Source organism: Artemia franciscana, chromosome 5 (genome assembly GCF_032884065.1).
Source record: "Artemia franciscana chromosome 5, ASM3288406v1, whole genome shotgun sequence".
In the NCBI taxonomy this organism is placed as follows: domain Eukaryota; kingdom Metazoa; phylum Arthropoda; class Branchiopoda; order Anostraca; family Artemiidae; genus Artemia; species Artemia franciscana.
Window position 1 is genome coordinate 8,686,133 of NC_088867.1, and position 21,081 is coordinate 8,707,213.

Sequence of the window (21,081 nt, forward strand, 5' to 3'; positions counted from 1 at the left end):
CAATTTGTGGGAAGTGAAATCCTATCCCCCACCCTTAAAGAATTTATAGTTTAAGCCTTGACAATATTAATTAAATTAACTACTCCTAGGGCTTTGTAGAAACAACGGTTTGTCTACTTTGTCTTCGGCTATTGGTTTCAAAATTAGAAATATTTAACTGGCTGCCGAATTTATGACGGTGCTATTAAAAATGGAATTTTGGATGATTTAATCACCCGTATAGTCAGAGTTCATTTAACTTTAACTGATTTGTTGTTCAAATGTGTGCAAAACTTGTGAATGAAGCTACTGAAAAGTGTTTAAACCCTCTAAGACATTGGATTTATCCTCTTCTGGATTACATCGCCACCAGAAGTTTTAAATCTGGCAAGTATATGTCTTTTAGTATATATACCATCTTGTAGGGGCTGTGTTGAACGCTTCCCTTTCAAATTTTCAAAACATATTACTGGGCCCTCGTAACTTTTATTCGCATCCAATTTATTTGCAAAATTTAAGTTTGTTATAAAAAATAAAGTATCTCACAAGTTGGGTCTTTGGTACCCGGGTCGGTGCTCTTTTGGATCTAAAACGGGGTAGCAGTTTGTCAAATAATCCAATAAACTGGATGTCAGCCCTGACAATTTCTTTTAATTGGGTTCTTATAGGTGGAGTAAAATTTTTCTGTGCATTTTTCCTTGGTTAGAACAAGCACATACGCTTTGTAGCACACAAATGTTTTATTTTTATGGCTTTATGTTTCTCATTTTTGATGAAGGGGGGGGTGTAAGATATTACTTGAATCAATATTTATTTCTTTTCTTTCGTCTATATATATATATATATATATATATATATATATATATATATATATATATATATATATATATATATATATACATATATATATATATATATATATATATATATATATATATATATATATATATATATATATATATATATATATATATATATATATATATATATATATATATATATATATATATATATATATATATATATGGTGCGCTGGATTCGGGATCCTTCGTCTGAGAGGACGCGGGTTCGAGTCCCAGTGTATCCAATTCTTCAGTTTGGGACGGGGGTCAGTGGTGTGACTCTGTAAGCTTAGCAAGAGTCGACCCAGCTCTAAATGGGTACCTGGAGAAATCTGGGGAAGGTAATCAGGAAGGGTGTGCGAAAGCACAGGATGGCTGGCCCCCAACCCCCCATTGCACTTCCTGGCTGAAGGGCCAAGAAACGGAGATCAGCACCGCCGGTACGGACTGTAAGTCCAATGCCGTATCCTTTACCTCATCCTTTACCTTTTTACACACACACACACACACACACACACACACACACACACATGTATATATATATATATATATATATATATATATATATATATATATATATATATATATATATATATATATATATATATATATATATATATATATATATATATATATATATATATATATATATATATATATATATTTATATAAATATATATATATATATATATATATATATATATATATATATATATATATATATATATATATATATATATATATATATATATATATATATATATATATATATATATATATATATATATATATATATATATATATATATATATATATATATATATATTGGGTCTATTTTACATATGAAAACAGTATTTTGAAGTAGGTAGGGATCGCATTGGTATACCCATCAAACGTGCTATCATGTCGTCTACATTACTAAATTGGTTCCTCTTAGCTCCAAAATCAGCAATCACCATGCTCGATCTTATGCACCTTTAAACTTCTTGTATAGGGAGATTAGTAATTGCTACCCTGACTTTGGATCCATTGAGACCCAACCCGGATAGTGAAGCACCAGCTTTAATTTTATCAAAAAATGAAACACTTCAGGAAGATCCATTTGGTACTAATCATTTTAAAAAAAGATATTAACCTCTAATGCCATTTGAAAACGGTAATTTTGTTAGAACAACCTCCTTCTAAATAGAAACTAAATTTTTGCCTATATATCACTAACCTAACGCTTTTTAATGCTACTGAGAATGCGCTTTGAAGTGTATTTACACTTTGTTTAGTTCTATAATACTATTTTTCTAAACTCCCTTATGTGCTCATTCATTTCTAACACGCCTGGCCTTAAAAAGCTCTTGCACGAAAAATTTTCTGCCGCCATTGTAAAAAAAAAAAAAAAAAAAAAAAAAAAAAAAAAAAAAAAAAAAAAAAAAAAAAAAAAAAAAAAAAAAAAAAATTGGCAGACCATGTGTAAGAAAAAAACGGACACAAGAATAAAAAAAATTCTGACGACTTGGAAAGTGGCACCAATTCACAAGAACATAGGTGGGAGGAGGGAGGGGCAATTTTTCCATGGACAACACAAAAAGTAATTTTCAATGAAAAATTCAAAAAATGGCTTTTTAAAAAGTTCAGGGCACGCAAAAGTCTAGGGGAAAGGGTCAAACCTTTTTGATGGGAAATAAACTATAGGGGAGTTCCTGCCCCTTGTTCCTCCCTTAATTGAAGCCCTCTGACTTAGAAAATTACCAATAAAATCAACTATAAGAGTTATGGTGCCAATACAACCACACTCAATGACGTACTGATAAGAACGAAGCTTGACTTTTGCTGTTATTTTAGCCTCTTCTACCCTGTCCCTCCCCTAATTGAAGCCCGCGGACTTAGCTAAATAGCAATAAAACCGTCCATAAAAGTGAAGGTGCCAATAAAACCCCATTTAATGAAGTACTGATAAGAACAAAGCATGAACTTCACTGTTATTTTAGCTAGTTGTCGCTAGTTAGCTAGTTGCTAGTATTATATAACCATTATAGGCTACAAGGAAATGGCTCTAACAAGAATAGCACATTGACATCCATTTTGACTAAGTCTACATAGTAATAATCCCCTGCATTCCTTGAAATTTTTAATCGCTTCTATAATCTGAAGTCTCCAAACTCCCCTAGAATTCTTCTACCCCATCCCATGAGATTTGAAAAACTGCTTTTTTGACATTTCACAAGTAAAGACTTTTTCTTTGGCATTTTTCACTGAAATAGACAACAATATTTCCCCACTAGATTCTGAATAAGACATTACCCCTCCCCCTTCTTCTAAATTTTCGGGATTGACTCCCCTATATCCACTGCCATCGACGGCTGATTGTTTCATGTCTGCAGCCTTACATGGTCTAAACGTAGACAAGGGTTTAATTATAGGCATAGAAAATAGGCAGTAAATAGCGACAGACTAGTGGTAGGAGTTTCCTGCCATTCTGAACAATTCGAAAATTTTTGGCTGCAGACACAAAAATTTTAACAGGTACAATTTTTCAATAAGACCGTGAAAAGAACAAAAAAAGTTGTTTGGTACTAGATATAATTAAAGTCCGAATATTTTTGCTTCAAGAAGCCGTATCAACGAAAAAAAAATTAAAAACTGAAAACGAAGCTTAAATAAACATCCAAAATAAGAGTCAGAAAAACATGAAAAAACATAAACGTAATACAAAAACTATATAAAACCAAAGAAAAACTCACATCTAAATAAATGAAGTCCAATATGGCATTCCAGTTAATATATCATAATTAGCAAGGCAGTGTAGCCTTAACCGATATCTTTATCTATCTCTGATAACCCAACTAATACCTGATTTCTTAAATATCTCTGAGGAAAATAATATTTTGTTACTTTCTCACCTTTCTTTTAGCCTTTGTGCGTTTTTTCTAATCTTCTTTTGTACACCTTGTTTCAGATAACTTTGTTATTTCCCAGCCCATTGTGGCTACTGGATGTGAGGCCGAAATGTTCGAATTTTTATTATTATTGGTACAAATTTTTTTTTCACATGTCTTATTAATAACAAGTTTTATCAGTTTTTCAATATTTTCATTTTGTTTTACTCCAAAGAATCGTTGCTACTAACTACTACTACTACTAATAACTTAAATATTTCTTTATGATATCCTTTAAATATTTCTTTATGACATCCTCGCGGCCCAGACAAGGTTGACCTTTCCGTTTCTCCTAGACGGTAGGCCAAAAAGGACAATATTCGACAATCCGTCATCCTTCATCCGCAGAACGTGCCCTAACCATCTCAACCTTTTTTCAATTATAGTCCTAGAAAGCGGGATTGAACCACACTTTTCATACAGCCTAATGTTTGAATTACGATCGGTCAGCCTGGTGCCCAGAACAACCCGTAGGCAATTTCTCTGGAAAACATCTAGTAAACCTTCATCCACTTTTCGGAGTGCCCATGCTTCAGAGCCATATTTGACCACTGCCATCACTGTACCTTCCAATATTCTAACCTTGGTTTGCAGACTTATCTTCCTATTCTTCTAACCTTTTTTTTAATCCTGAAAAAACAACCTGAGTCTTGGTTGTCCTACATTTAACATCTTAACTGCTCCCAATGTCTTTACTAATAATACTACCAAGGTAACTGAGGCTGCCTACCTGATCAATCTTTTCGTTACCCAACGTCACCTTTTCATCCACCCTAGGCACCTCCCCCCCGAAAAATGTCTGTATGTTTCCCAATAACAAATGCTATACTTTAACAATAGGCAAATTTCATAGCTTGCAGGCCTTTCCCCACCGACCATGGGGGGTCATTTTACCCGTAAGGACATAGTTATTTGATATTTCAACTATACTGAACAAAGTGCCTATCTCAAAATTTTATCAGATAAATTTTGGGAAAAGAGGGCGTGGTAGTGGCGCCAGTTGCCCTCTAATCTTTTTTCACTTAAAAGGGCACTAGAACTTTTAATTTGCGTTCGAATGGACACTTTCACGATCTTCTAGGACCATTATTTCAGTACGAATACCCCTAAAAAAGAACACTCACTCACGAAAAAAACAAAAAAACACGTATCCGTAATCTGTCTTCTGGCAAAAATAATAAAATTTCTCATTTTCGTGCATAGGAGCTTGAAACTTCTACAGTAGGTTCATGGGTATGCTGAATTCAATGGTCTGATTTTCATGAGGAATCTGTGAATTTTAGGGTTTGTTGAATTTTAGGGGTTGTAGGTAACACTAAAGTTGATGAATCTTATACATTTTAAATCAGGATAATAAGTAGGTTCTCTCAATGTATTTATTGTTATTAAATTTCGTTTCTTAGAGTATCGGTTACTATTAAGCCAAGTCGCTGCTTACTTACAGTTCGTTACCACGAACTATTTGGTAACAAAAAATCAAATTTTGGCGTAAAAAAGAGGCATTGAGGAGAGGGGAACCCCGTTCATAATACGGAATAATTTATGCTTATTTTAAGTTTAATGTTTTTCCTTACTTCCAGTAGAAAAAAACTTTTTTTTTCTGCTTAATTTTATTAGGGATGATCATCTCTGATTAGACTGAATCGCAAATTGTTTTACAGTTATGAAAATATGAGATATGCACTTTGAATTTTGGCATGGGGATATATATGTGTTCAAGGATACTACAAGAAAATTCGCCTCATTTAAACCCTCCCCCTAAGTGAGCTGGATCTCCTCCGAAACATAACAAAGATTATACCCTTGAATCTTTGTCCTTGTAATTAAGCTTTAACCAAGTGAGAAGCTTAATTTTTTATAAAGCTGGAACGAATAGCCCCTGTTGCTCTGTTGTCCGAAGTTTACCGGAGATTCCCATGAATGAAAACACTGTCTTTAATATCTTTCTAGGAGCAGAAGTGTGGTTCGATCGATGAGAGGTGAATCTCAGCTGGTTTCCCCCGCGAACTGATACAAGACCTTAGTTGGCGCTTGAGCGGAGAAAGAAAAGTGTTCAAGCGTAGGTTGAGCGAATCGTAGCAAAAGCAGCTTTCACATTTCAAAGACTTGCCGCGGGTTCTAGCAGTGCAAAGATGGGTTCACAATGACCTGGCCGGTCGTCAATGGATACTCTATGGGGACTGTTTGTCCTAGTTTCGACTCTCTTTTCACAGGGCGTCGCAACGGGGCTTGGTGGATTGCAACTAGGATTTAATGTTGGTAAGCAACTTTTCTTTTTCCATGTCAACCCTGAAATCTTGTTAAGACCATTTTTTCTGAGCACAAGGTATGTATCCCTGATACATTATGGTCTCCTTTGCAAAAGACGGACACAATTTAAAATTGGGACCAACATAGTTATTGCGATCTTCGTTTTTTTTTCGTTTTTTTCTTTTTTTTTACAAAACCTATATTACCAGTTTTTGGAGAGGAGGGATGGTTTGGGTCTGTAGTCACCCTGAATTCATGTCTTTAGTTACACCCATGGTAAAATAGACTCGGCTTCCGTGTGTAAGTTGACTTGTCAACTCTATTAAAGATCTGTTACAAAAGGCTGGATTTAAATAAATTCCCAGTTCAGGGATATACAATGAAAGGAAAGGCGTTTGGGTCCGCGACCGCCTCAGGTCTCAAATTATTTTATTCTCCCTATAACTTTATTGTATTCTCTGCACAGTTCATCTACTTTTTCAAATTTGTGCCCTCACCCCTAAATATCATAACAAAAGTCCCGTGTGCGTACCTTATAAAGCAGCATAATTTATATCTATTGAGTTATGTTTATTTTATTCCCCCCTTCTGTTGGCTCGGATCTTCCAAAAAAACGAACAAAATAAAAACAACCTTTTGAACCCCAGAAAGTAAAAATTTCTAGTCATTTTGGAAACTTGCACCATTAATTTCTTTCATTCGGGTTTATTCGGGTTTATTCGGGTTTATTAAAAAAAAATTATAACAGTCATAACATACATAATCTCTCATCTCTATGCAAAAAATGCATGCTGAGTCCTTTTGAAGTTAAAACCCATGTTACATCATATCGTTGATCAGCAAGTATGAGTTTGATAGTTGATGGTATGTTCCAAGAGCGAAAAAGAAGTTATGTCAGTCAAAAAAGTGTGTTTTTTGTTTACTGCACCAGCAATTAATCTTGCTTATATGCTGCTGATGTGCCGTATATCTTCGCAGCTTTTCTGTGAAATGAAACACCTTTTAAAGCAGTTCAAAGACGTTACCTAAAGTTTAATTTTGCTGACAGATCGTCTAAATGAAGCTATTTCATGACATCTCTGGTTATAAGTCTCTGCATATATCTAAGGTAATCTGACAAGGGCGCCCCACCAAAACTCTTCTAAATTCAGTGAACGGATTTATAAGGCTGTCACCCTTGATCACTCGAATGGCTTGATTTTTCAAGCCCCTTTTAAGGCTATGTGAGTAAATTATATTTGTTGTCAATTATAAATATAACAAGATTGAGCGGTCATTGGCCAGATGCAAAGGGTATATGTTTGTAGAAGACATATAAAGGAATGAAATTCTATTTACGCAATAAGAAATTCTAATTTACGCAATAAAATTATGATAATAAACGAGAGGAAAATAAAGGTACTTTGGGGGGAGGGAAGTTCTTGGGACTTGTATATTACCTAGAATATAGTTTTTTTCTATAATGTCTTGTCTTTGCAAGATGATTTGGCTGTTTCTAACAATTTTCTTAAGTTATGCCCTCTAAGAAAAACAAGCAACAACACTGGGCCCTTTTCTATACGAAATCTTTGTGCGTGCCAAAGCTGATGTATATTTATTTTAAGGTTCTCAGCAGACACTGTTTTTTTTTCTGTAAATAAACTCTACAATGTTTTCATGCATTGAAAGGGAGACACTCTTAAGCAGAAGCCGTGAGCTCAAAACTGCCATACTACTCACTATTTATTGTAGTGGAAAACAGCGTGAGGCCAACATAGCTACCCACGATCCTCTTTCACCGCACCCCGTTCAGAACATCACACTTTAATAACTCTCGTGAAGTTTCTACTGTCTTAAAATATTTTGTCATTACTTCTTCTAGCTCTATTTGATAAAGTGCTGCTCTTGGTTTGCCCAGATAGATTGCTGGAATGCTCTATCTATGTATTATATCATCATTTATGCGTAAAACTTGACCTAAGCGGTTATTTTTATTTTAGTTTAAGAAAGGGCGATAGTTTTGCATAGCATAGTAGTCTTATATAAGGTCATTTAAACAAGCATTTAAAACTGTCTTTAAACCATTCCTCTGGACAACATCCAGCACATCTTTCTTCTCCTTTCCAAACGCCTATGTTTCAGAGTCATACTTGACCCCAGTCACAACCATGACTTTTAGTTTAAATAGCGATGAAGACCACACTGCCTTTCCATCACAAACACCAAAAACAGGAAGAACAATAGGGAATTTCGCAGGACAGTGGGAAACAAATTAGAATGAATATTTCGGCCCTGTGTCCAAGGGCCGTCCTCAGCAATACTGATTTATGAAAAATTGTATAACTGATATATATATATATATATATATATATATATATATATATATATATATATATATATATATATATATATATATATATATATATATATATAATTGGAAAACTTACGAAATGAAACATCAATAAATACCCCTATTTATGCTCCAAGATTCACTCCTGGACCGGCTGTGGTTAATTTGTCCTCTAGAACGCTTGAACTATTGGAAATTCAAACTCTCGAAAAAGGTCCAAAATTCTCTTTTCTTCCAAAACAAGTTCCTGTGGCGGATTTGATTTCATCTTTAGAGTCTTCTTTGTACAAATTTTATTCATCTATTTCCAACCCAGACGAAGTTAGGGCTTGTCTTATTGATACACTTTACAGTAATAAAAAAAAGGCCAATCCTCCCGCCAATATAAAACCAGATAAATTGCGTGACCTAAGAATTCTATCCAACCTCCGCAAACATCCGTATATTATTATTGTTTTTGTGTCCTGAATTTTGTGTCGATTGTTTTTGTGTCCTGAATTCTTTAAATTGTCAAAAATCAACTACTTTCGTAACAATCTCATTTAGAAGGACACTGGAAGTACCTGCGAAATTTATGTACAAGAGAATTTTACCTTTTAGTTGGCTCCTCTCCTTAGAAAAAAGTCCATGAAAATGATCTTTATGTACAGGAGTTTGACACCACCCACCTTGGCTCTGATTCCACTAGTCTTGCTTCCTACATTAAATTAAACAAAAAAAAGTTTTTTTAAATGAAAGTAAGGAGCGACATTAAAACGTCGCTCCTTACTTTCATTTAAAAAACTTGTTTTTTTTTGTTTAATTTCTGGACGTTTTTGAATTAATGCATTTTTTTTATCTTGGCTCTCCGCGCATAAATAATTAAAACGAAATTTGCATATTAATTTTTTTGGGCTAAATGGCTTTTTCATAGTTTTAATCGGAAGATTGAGAAAAAAGGAGCGAGAGAGGAGGCCTAGTTGCCCTCCAATTTTTTGATTACTTAAAAAGGCAACTATAACTTTTTATTTTTCACGAACGTTTTCATGAGTAAAAAATATACGTAACTTACGAATTAACTTACGTAGCGAACTTCTTTATTCGTATGTTTTTATTGCGTATATGAGGGGGCTCACCCCTCGTCGATACCTCGCTCTTTACACTAAAGCTTAAATTTTGTTCCAATTCCTTAATAATGACCCCTGAATCACAAAGGCCGTAGCATAAATAGTTGAAATTACTAAAAATACTTTAGCGTAAAGAGCGAGGTATTATGAGGAGGTGAACCCCTCATATGCGTAATAATTTCTATTCATTTTAAGTTTTAATGCTGCTCCTCACTTTCAGTAGAGAAAACTTTTCATATTTATTTTTGCATTATTTTTTTTAATAAATCCTGCGCCCCCTCCATTGAAAGTCTCTTCCCTCATGAGAATTTACTCCATGGAAGGATCCTCCCACGTAACCTCCCCCCTCAACTCCCCCCAAACCAAAAAATCCTCCTGAAAACGTCTGTACACATCCCAGTAACCATTACTATATGTAAACACAGGTCAAAGTTTGTAACTTGCAGCCCCTCCCACGGGGACTGCGGGGGAGTAAGTCGTTCCCAAAGACATAGTTATTGGGTTTTTTGACTATGGTGAATAAAATGGCTATCTCAGAATTTTGATCCGGTGACTTTTGGGATAAAATTGAGCGTGGAAGGGGGCCTAGGTGTCCTCCAATTTTTTAGTCACTTAAAAAGGGCACTAGAACTTTTAATTTCCGTAAGAATGAGCCCTTTCGCGACATTCTAGGACCACTGAGTCAATACGATCACCCCTGGGAAAAAAAAAACAACAAAAAAACAAATAAACACGCATCCGTGATACAACAATGCGAAATTCCACATTGTTGTAGATAGGGGCTTGAAACTTCTATAATAAGGTTCTCTGATACGCTGAATCTGATGGTGTGTTTTTCGTTAAGATCGTATGACTTTTAGGGGGCATTTCCCCCTATTTTCTAAAATGAGGCAAATTTTCTTAATCTCGTAACTTTTGACGGGTAAGACCATTATTGATGAAACATATATATTTAAGATCAGTATTAAAATGCGATTCTTTTGATGTAACTGTTGGCATCAAAATTCCATTTTTTAAAGTTTTGGTTACTATTGAGCCGGGTCGCTCCTTACTACAGTTCGTTACCACTAACTGTTGTTTATTGTAAAAACTATGCAATTGTACTTATACGGTACTCCATACAGACTTTCACTAAATCTTTTTATGTCAGCTGGATCAAATATTTGTTTAGAATTTAGAAAACTCGGAACAAATGGTGTCTGGTTATTCAGATTTTTGCTGATAATTTGAAAAAATTATGCTCACTCTTCCTTACCTAATCTCACAACCACACTATTCTTTTCCCAAAACTTTCTATTTTTCCCCCTCTGTTATTTCAACGACTAATAAAAAAACTTAAAAATTAATCTCGACTACAGCGTCACCTATTACCGGTATAGCTGTGGAATAGTTGTGGAATAGTTGTGGGCATCAAGCCATGGCTAATTGTAGAAAAAGCCAAGACAGATAGTCCAATTGATTGAAAAAAACCTGGTATTAATCCCCCCCCCCTTATTAGGATTGTATAAAAGGAGGTAGGTTAGTTCATTTTTTAATAGATATTTCTATCTATTATCTGTCCATGCATCATTACTAGGGCAGTACCTATAGTGACCTATACCTATAGTGACAGAACCTATAGTTTTCCAAGTGTTTGATTAATTTGGTTTGGGTAAACGGTGGAAGTATGCGGGTGCCTCTCTTATTAGACCAATACACGGTTTGTTATCCAAGTTACGCCTGCCAAGAGTCTCAGGCAGGTTGACCGAAGAATTTAAAATTGATATAGGATCGGAGCTTGTAAACTCAAAATTTATAAATGACCAATCAGATCGAAGATTTAAGGCGTAATTTTTTTGAAAGTTGAAAGATTTAAGCTTACAACAGGGGCCTCATCGTATGGTGGCACAATCAATCGATCTGCTCCTGGAGACACGGGCCCAGGTTTTTGACCCCAGGGGAATGATACGATGGCCTTTGTAGTCGAGAAGCATCTCTAATCAGTAAAAGAAGAAGAAAAACAGTTTATCTATCTGGAGTAAAATGTAAAGACGTGGGGAAGAAATTGGCGTTCAGACCATGATCCTTCCACTTAAACTGTCCGCTTCAGTAGTGCAATTATGACATTAAAATCAAGTGTTACACAAACCCTTCATGTATATTGTGTTTCTATCGGCAGATGTGAATTTGCTGAGGTGCGGGCATTACTCCAACAAGAACCTATTATAATAGTATATCATAATAGATTATCCTAGTATATTATAATATATAATATATTACTGTTTAATTGCAATAATATAATGTATTATAATAATATATTGCAAAGCAACTTTTTTCAAACAAGACTCAAGCAAATGCCTTTCATTCGCTTTAATCACGTTTCTTATAAAAGAACTTAACCATAGTTTTCCTAGGATTACTAGGTACTTCTGCGTTACCAAAAATCACTCTCATAAATTTGGAATTTTATTTCTAACCTTATCACCATTATATTTCAGAAATTAATTTGCCATGCTACTTGTGCTTGAAGCCTTATTTTTTAATCTTTTCAAAACTATCTTTAAGCCCATTGCATTAAATAAATCATACTTCACTTTTGAAAGAACAAAAACCCACTGTTCATTTCTTATATTATATGCTTCAACTTTATCACAGACAAAACTTCTCTGAAGTTCTGCCCATCTCTCCTTAAGAATCTATTCATTAATATTTGTCACCCGTCTCATTTACTACTCACTACTACTATTACTACCCACTACTTACACTTACCATATACTCACTACTCATATACAACTAGGACTAACAGTTTATCGCAACACCAAACCTACTTGCGGTTTCCGCTTCGATAGTGCAAGTATGACGATAAAAAAAGAACATAAATACGATTCTAGTTTAGAAATAATTTAGGTGATATGTATTCATAATTGAAATTTAAAGGGTATCTCCAACTATCTTTCTGATCTTCTGTCTCAATATTTTCTTGCTAACCATGTGAAAAACAAAGTTTTTGCTAATGTAGGAAAGTAAATAAGATCTCTCTTTACTGAAGAGAACGTAAACCAGAGCCTGGTAAATGCTGGTGAAGCATCTGTCCGGGGATTTTTGCTAAAATGCTGACTTTTGATTGCTTGCATCATTAGTTTTTCTGACATTCAGGCTTGTTTCTAAGGGATTCACAAATAAAACTATCCACCGAGGCAGTCATATAGGGGGTCTAAATTTTTGTGTCAACTATAGCTGTGATGTGTTCTAATATATTTTTTTGACAAAATCTCCGATTGGCACGTAGCTTTTACATGAATTGGCTGAAACTCTGATTCAGGAGTTCCAAGTTGACACTGTGGGAATTATATCTGCTAGAAGACTGTTTCACATAGCAACTAGCCTAGGTGAAGCTCTTCGGGTAAATGTCCCTGATTACAAGTTTACTGATGAAAGTAACTCATGCAAATGAGGTCGTGACAGGTTCCCCTTGTTGCTTGAACTTTGACACTGGTCGTGTTGGAAACTTCTACATCATAAATTTCTTGATATCCGATTTTGTTTCTATAACAAATTACTTTTGCCATGTGACTAGAATTTGTTTAAGTACTATAAGTAAAAGTTGACACGCTCACAAATTGATTTCACATTCGCCTGACTGAAAAAAGGTTTGTGACAATGTTACCAGAAGTTGACATCCTCACAGATTGGTTCTATAATCACCTGGGTGAAGGTATGTAAGTATTCTGATTTCTATAGTATATTAAACAAAAAAAACAAAGTTTTTTTAAATGAAAGCAAGGAGCGACATTAAAACTTAACACGAACAGCAACTACTCCGAATATAAAAGGGACTTTTCCTCCTCAACGCCTCGTTCTTTGCGCTAAAGTTTGACTCTTTCTCTTAACTCTACTTTTTAAAACAGTAAAAAACTTTAGCATAAAGAGCGGGGCGTTGAGGAGGAAAAGCCCCTTTCATATACGGAGTAACTGCTGTTCGTTTTAAGTTTTAATGTCGCTCCTTACTTTCATTTAAAAAAACTTGTTTTTATTATTTAATTTCTGGACGTTTTTGAATTAATATATGTTTTGATCTTGGCTCTCCGCACAAAAATAATTAAACCGAAATTTGCATATTAATTTTTTGGCTAAATGGCTTTCTCATAATTTTAATCGGAAGATTTAGAGAAAAAAGGAGCGAGGGAAGAAGCCCAGTTGCCCTCCAATTTTCTGATTACTTAAAAAGGCAACTAGAACTTTTTATTTTTTTCCGAACGATTTCATTAGTAAAAAATATACGTAACTTACGAATTAACTTACGTAACAAACTTTTATATTCGTGTGTTTTTATTGCGTATTTGAAGGGGTTCACCCCTCGTCGATACCTAACTCTTTACAATAAAGCTTAAATTTTGTCCCAATTCCTTAAGAATGAACCCTGGATCACAAAGGCCGTAGAATAAATAGTTGAAATTACTAAAAAACTTAAGCGTAAAGAGAGAGGTATTACGAGGAGGTAAATCCCTCATATGCGTAATAATTTCTGCTCGTTTTAAGTTTTAATGCTGCTCCTCCCTCTCAGTAGAAAAAAAGTTTTCATATTTATTTTTTCATTATTTTTTTTAAATGATGCTTGAAAATCCTGTGCCCCCTTCATTGAAAGTCTCTTCCCCCATGAGAAGTTCCTCCATCGAAAGATCCTCCCACGTAACCCCCCAGCTTTTCCTCCCAAATCAAAAATATCCCCCTGAAAACGTCTGTACACTTCCCAGTAACCATTACTATATCTAAACACAAGTCAGTGGCTTTCCAGCATATTCCTAGCCATGTAGGCATCCACTAGAACAAAAAAGTGGACAGTCTTGCGTAAGGGGTAGCAAAGTCAATCAACCCACAACTTGCTCGAAAGTATTCAATCGTACTTAGAGATGCAGTTAGAAACCTCTATTCTTATGGAAAGCCTCTTCCTGCTCTGATTCCAATTTTCCAAGCTTAGCAGTAATACACAGAAGAGAAGAATACAGATGGAAGCAACATAGTGACCCTAACTATAGACTCTGCAACTTAACTAAAGAAACCTTGCCAGACATTCTCTTTGAATGCACATCAAGTTCTGGCTAAGTGGTTGGTGCACTGGTTTGGAAATCCTTTTTCCAATGGACGAACTTGATGTGCATTCGAAGAGAATAAACTTGTTTAAAAAAACTTGTTTTTGTTTTGTTTAATATACTATAGAAATCAGGATACTTACATATCTTCACCCAGGTGATTATAGAACCAATCTGTGAGGATGTCAACTTCTGGTAACATTATCACAAACCTTTTTTCTGTCAGGCGAATGTGAAATCAATTTGTGAGCGTGTCAACTTTTACTTATAGTACTTAAACAAATACTAGTCACATGGCAAAAGTAATTTGTTATAGAAACAAAATCGGATATCAAGAAATTTATGATGTAGAAGTTTCCAACACGACCAGTGTCAAAGTTCAAGCAACAAGGGGAACCTGTCACGACCTCATTTGCATGAATTACTTTAATTAGTAAACTTGTAATCAGGGACATTTACCCGAAGAGCTTCACCTAGGCTAGTTGCTATGTGAAACAGTCTTCTAGCAGATATAATTCCCACAGTGTCAACTTGGAACTCCTGAAGCAGAGTTTCAGCCAATTCATGTAAAAGCTACGTGCCAATCCGAGATTTTGTCCAAAAATATATTAGAACACATCACAGCTATAGTTGACACAAAAATAGCAACTTAAGAAAATACTTGGATATTCAACGGTATTAACACATTGTTCTTATTTTAGACCCCCTATATGAATGCCTCGGTGGATAGTTTTATTTGTGAATCCCTTAGACACAAGCCTGAATGTCAGAAAAACTAATGGTGCAAGCAATCAAAAGTCAGCATTTTAGCAAAAATGCCCGGACAGATACTTCACCAGCATTTACCAGGCTTTGGTTTACGTTGTCTTCAGTAAAGAGAGATATTATTTACTTTCCTAAATTAGCAAAAACTTTGTTTTTCATATGGTTAGCAAGAAAATATTGAGACAGAAGATCAGAAAGATAGTTGGAGATACCATTTGAGTTTCAATTTTGAATACATATCACCTAAATTATTTCTAAACTAGAATCGTATTTATGTTCTTTTTTTTTTATTGTCATACTTACACTACCGAAGCGGAAAACGCAAGTAGGTTTGGTGTTGCGATGAATTGTTAGTCCTAGTTGTATATGAGTAGTGAGTAGTAACAGTAGTAGTGAGTAGTAAATGAGACGGGTGATTAATATTAATGAATAGATTCTTAAGGAGAGGTGGGCAGAACTTCTGAGAAGTTTTGTCAGTAATAAAGTTGAAGCATATAATATAAGAAGTGAAAAGTGGATTTTTGTTCTTTCAAAAGTGAAGTATGATTTATTTAATGCAATGGGCTTAAAGATAGCTTTGAAGATATTAAAAAATAAGGCTTCAAGCACAAGTAGCATGGCAAATTAATTAGAAGGATAAATGCAAGGAATTCCCTTTCATAAAAAAAAACACCGGTAATATTTTAGTTGGAAAGCGACAAACATTGCCATTTGTTAAAGAATACAAAAATTTAGTCATTTCGAAGGAGGTGCTCAGATGTAAAGTACCAAATAGAGAAATCAACAGAAAAAAAAATCCAAAAAGATAAACTTTTGTGTTACTGACTTACTGTCTTGCTGAAAATTCTCCAGGTATATACTACTTGAGATTTTGCACGCCAAGAAATGTGGTCAAAAACAGCGCTGGAGATGGATCTTGAGGAATGACGTTCCTCAAAGAAATAATAGCTTGGTAAACGAAACACCTTTACCCTGGATTTTGGCAAATCAATAATTCATCTGGGTTATTTTCTGAATTTATGAGCAATTATGAGGCAAGAAAATGTCTTCCTAACTATTTTATTTATTATGAGTTGCTTTCCTATTGTAGGTTAATATTAATCTAAAAGACGTCACCAAAAAGATTTTTTTTAAGTAAGGAATCGCATTAAAATCTAAAAACAGGTAAAAATGGCTAAAAATTAAAACGAACAAAAAATCTTTATCAATGAAAATGAAACCCAGAACGAACAGAAATTAAAATGAATAATCCAAAAAAAAAAATAAAAAAAAATGATAAAGATTCTGCTATGCATGTACAGACGAATCAAACAGTTCGTGGTAACGAACCGTAGTAAGGAGCGACCCGGCTCAATAGTAACCAAAACTCTAAAAAATGGAATTTTGATACCAATAGCTCCATCAAAAGAATCGCATTTTAATGCTGGTTTTAAATATATAAGTTTCATCAAGTTTTGTCTTACCCATCAAAAGTTACGAGCCTGAGAAAATTTGCGTTATTTTAGAAAATAGGGGGAAACGCCCCCTAAAAGTCATAGAATCTTAACGAAAATCACACCATCAGATTCAGCGTATCAGAAAACCCTACTGTAGAAGTTTCGAGCTCCTATCTACAAAAATGTGGAATTTTGCATTTTTTGCCAGAAGGCAGATCACGGATGCGTGTTTATTTGTTTTTTTTTTTTTTTTTTTTTTTTTTTCCCCAGGGGTGATCGTATCGACCCAGTTGTCCTAGAATGTTGCAAGAGGGCTCATTCTAACGGAAATGAAAAGTTCTAGTGCCCTTTTTAAGTGACCAAAAAATTGGAGGGCACCTAGGCCCCCTCCCACGCCAATTATTTTTCCAAAGTCAACGGATCAAAATTCTGAGATAGCCATTTTATTCAGCGTAGTCGAAAAACCTTATAACTATGTCTTTGGGGACGACTTACTCCCCCACAGTCCCCGTGGGAGGGGCAACAAGTTACAAACTTTGACCTGTGCTTACATATAGTAATGGTTATTGGGAAGTATACAGGCGTTTTCAGGAGGATTTTTTTGGTTTGGGGGAGGGGTTGAGAAGAGGGGGATATGCTGGGGGAACTTTCCTTCGAGAATTTGTAATGGGAGAAGAAAATTTCCATGAAGGGAGAGCAGGATTTACTAGCATTATTTAAAAAAAAAAACAATTAAAAAATAAAAGTGAAAAAGCTTTTTCAGCTGGAAGTAAGGAACAGCAATAAAACTTAAAACAAACCGAAATTATTACCCATATGAGGGGCTCACCTCCTTCTAATACCTCGCTCTGTACGCTAAAGTATTTTCGGTAATTTCAACTACTTATTCTACGGCTTTTGTGATTCAGGGGGTCATTCTTAATGAATTGGGATACAATTTAAGCTTTAGTGTAAAGAGGGAGGTACTGACGATGGGGCGAATCCCCTCATATATGTAATAAAAACATGAGAATACAAAAGTTCTTTACGTAAGCTAATTTATAAGTTACGTAAATCTTTTACCAATAAAAAGATTCGTAAAAAATTAAAAGTTCTAGTTGCCTTTTTAATTAACCAAAAAATCGGGGGGCAACTAGGCTTCGTCCCCCGCTCTTTTTTTCTCAAAATCATTCGATCAAAATTATGAGAAAGCCATTGAGCCAAAAAAAAAATATGCAAATTTCGTTTTGATTATTCCTCTGCGGAGAGCCAAAATCAAAACATGGATTGATTCAAAAACGTTCAGAAATTAAATAAAAAAAACAAGTTTTTTCAACTGAAAGTAAGGAGTGACATCAAAACTTAAAACGCACAGAAATTACTTCGTATATGAAAGAGGCTGCTTCCTCATCAACGCCCCGCTCTTTACGCTAAAGTTTTTTACTGTTTTAGAAAGAAGAATTGAGAGAAAGAGTCAAACTTTAGCGTAAAGAGCGGGGCGTTGATGAGGAAGCAGCCTCTTTCATATACGAAGTAATTTCTGTGCGTTTTAAGTTTTGATGTCACTCCTTACTGAACTTTAGAGAGAAAGAGTCAAACTTTAGCGTAAAGAGCGGGGCGTTGATGAGGAAGCAGCCTCTTTCATATACGAAGTAATTTCTGTGCGTTTTAAGTTTTGATGTCACTCCTTACTTTCAGTTGAAAAAACTTGTTTTTTTTATTTAATCCTATAACAAACACGAATTTAAATGAATAATCAAATGAAACTTAATACGAAGAGAAATTTCCACAAATAGGATTATGGCTACCATTCCCTAAACCTTCTAAAGGCAAGAACGGTATTCGCGCTTTACTGAAACCGGTTTGTACTTCGAGCAGTGTCAAGTTCTGGCTAAGTGGTTGGAGCACTGGTTTGGAAATCCTTTTTCCAATGGGCACGGGTTCAATCCCTGGCGAAGCCAGTTATTTGGTTTGGGACGGCGGTCAGTGATGTGACTCCGTATCTCAGCCAGAGTCAACCCAGCTCTAAATGGGTACCTGGAGAAATCTGGGGAAGATAAGGATGAGGGGTTTGCGAAAGCTCAGGACGGTAGGCCCCCAACCCCCTATTGTACTTCCTGACTGAAGGACCACCCACGCCGGTTTGGACATTAAGGGTCTAATACAGTCATACTTACTTAGTAATCAACCGGATTGCGGAAGATCTTTTACCAGATTTCATTGAGAAGGTGTTTTACCGATAGGCAAATAATGTTTTAAAAATGTATGTGTGCTTTGAGGGATTTGTTTTTGTGTTTGTTTATAATGTATATTGTATACTTGCACAAAAGAGAGCTTGAGAGAGTAGAAAGAGTCGTATCGGTACCAGCCGGTCTGTAGACCTAAATCTGCAGGGAGCAGGCCGCTTAAGTTTATGTTTAAACTTAAGTTTATTTAAGTTTATTTAAGGCCGTTTAAGTTTATTTAAGTTTATTTTTCCAAAAGTTAATCAAATCGTATATTATCTATTGAATTGTATGTCAATGTAACATTTTTTTCAGGAGGGGGGGGGGTATTATTCTTGTGAATTTCTACAGTTGAATGCTGAAAGTAGCCCGTTTAGGATTCCATTTGCTTTTTTTAAGAAGAAGAAGAATAGGAACAGGAACCATCTATGAACCACCTACTGAACCTTCTAAACGCTAGAGCGTCACTTGGCCTTTAATAATTTAATATTTTTCTTTTATAGAAAAATAAAAGATTACCGAGAATTCAAGAAATTAACATTCTTTCTTAATAATAATGGGGATTTTATTTTATTTTTGAAAAATAAAAATAACAGCCTTCAGAATAAATATATTCGGTGTTCCCAGTCGAACACCAGCGATGATCAGGCCGTTTAATGGTTTTGGAGTAGAACCATTCCTATTTGTAAACCTTGGTTAGTCTTATGAGATTGTTCTATCGTTGTGTTATTATTGATGTTACGATAAATAATATGAAAAAAACTTCGTTTTCTTAAAGAGTTAAAGAGGCTGCGTCCCAAAGTCAAACCTTAAAACGTACAGGAATTAGAAGAGGCAGTTGGGGGGCTGCCGCCCCCCAAACCCCCAGCTTTTAAAGACTCTTTTGTACAGGTTTTTTGTTTTTTTGCTAACCCCCAGCTCTTGGCTTCGGAAAGGCCCTCTTTTAATTAACAAAAAATTGAAATGAATGAATAATGGAATAACTTCGAAAAATGTTAAACACAAGAGGACAGGAGAACCATTGCGCCGAAACTAGTAATTAGTAACAATGAAGTCCCCCCCAAAAAAACCTGTACAAAAGAGTCTTTAAAAGCTGGGGGTTTGGGGGGCGGCAGCCCCCCAACTGCCTCTTCTAATTCCTGTACGTTTTAAGGTTCTACTTTGGGACGCAGCCTCTTTAACTCTTTAAGAAAACGAAGTTTTTTTCATATTATTTCTGTACGTTTTTCTACAATCCATGGTGGATGTAATTTAATAATTCCTGTACTCCTCGTACAGGAATTAGGAGAGGAACTTGGGTGGCTGCCGCCCCCCCCCGCTTTTAAATCATTGTATAAAATAGAAAAAAAATAGATAGAATGACCGAAATGTTTCTTTTGCTCATAAGAAGCTAATATTCTGTTATCTCTCAAATGATAAGCTGTCCAGGTGTTATCAAAATTTTTTTGATGTTGTGAAAAAAAACCGCCCATAGGGGACTTGAACCCTTGACCCGAGTATTAGAAGACTCACGCTCTACCAACTGAGCTAATAACTTGCATGTGTGTAAATATAACTTCTCAATAGCTTTTAAAAATTTCAAATTAACATGGGCTCTTATGGAGAGAAATCCGTTAATTAAATAGCTAATGGGTGGTTTCTGGAAAACAGGGAAGGAGTTATCGGATCGAGCTGAAATTTCGCGGATAAGCTCCTGGGCCGTAGGGGACCTTAATTTGTGAATTTCAGCCCGATCGGACAACGTTAAAAGGGGTGGGGGGGTTGGAGGGTCGAAACTTTCGGGGGGTTAAGATTTTCCTACGAAACTTGCCAGGAAAATTACTCGGAGAATTCCGCATCGAATGAGTCTTCGTACACCCAGATCCGATGTCGGTTGTGACCTGTAGGCGTCTAGGAAAAAAAAAGTAAATGAATTTTAAGTGGCTATGCGTGGTTTCTGGAAAACAGGGAAGGAGTTATCGGATCAAGCTGAAATTTCGCGGATAAGCTCCTGGGCCCTAGGGGACCTTAACTTGTGAATTTCATCCCGACCGGACAACGTTAAAGGGGGGCTTGGGTTGACAGGTCGAAACTTTCGGCCATATTTTCCCCATGAAGGAAAAGTTGGAGGGGGATGAAATTTTGCAGGTTTCTTAGTTGGAGCTCGGGCTACGAAATGCATCCCTCCCCAT

The 21,081-nt window shown here is 35.4% G+C and overlaps 1 protein-coding gene across 1 annotated transcript in view; it reads left to right on the plus strand.

The window, feature by feature from the left end:
- The first annotated feature begins 261 nt into the window (after window positions 1–261).
- Window positions 262–21,081, plus strand: part of LOC136026953 (uncharacterized) — a 280,140-nt gene continuing 259,320 nt past the window's right edge. The window contains exons 1-2 of the mRNA XM_065703812.1: window positions 262–370; window positions 5,702–6,010. Coding sequence (XP_065559884.1) covers window positions 5,914–6,010 — 97 coding nt within the window. The 5' untranslated portion in view covers window positions 262–370; window positions 5,702–5,913. The remainder of the gene's footprint in view (window positions 371–5,701; window positions 6,011–21,081) is intronic.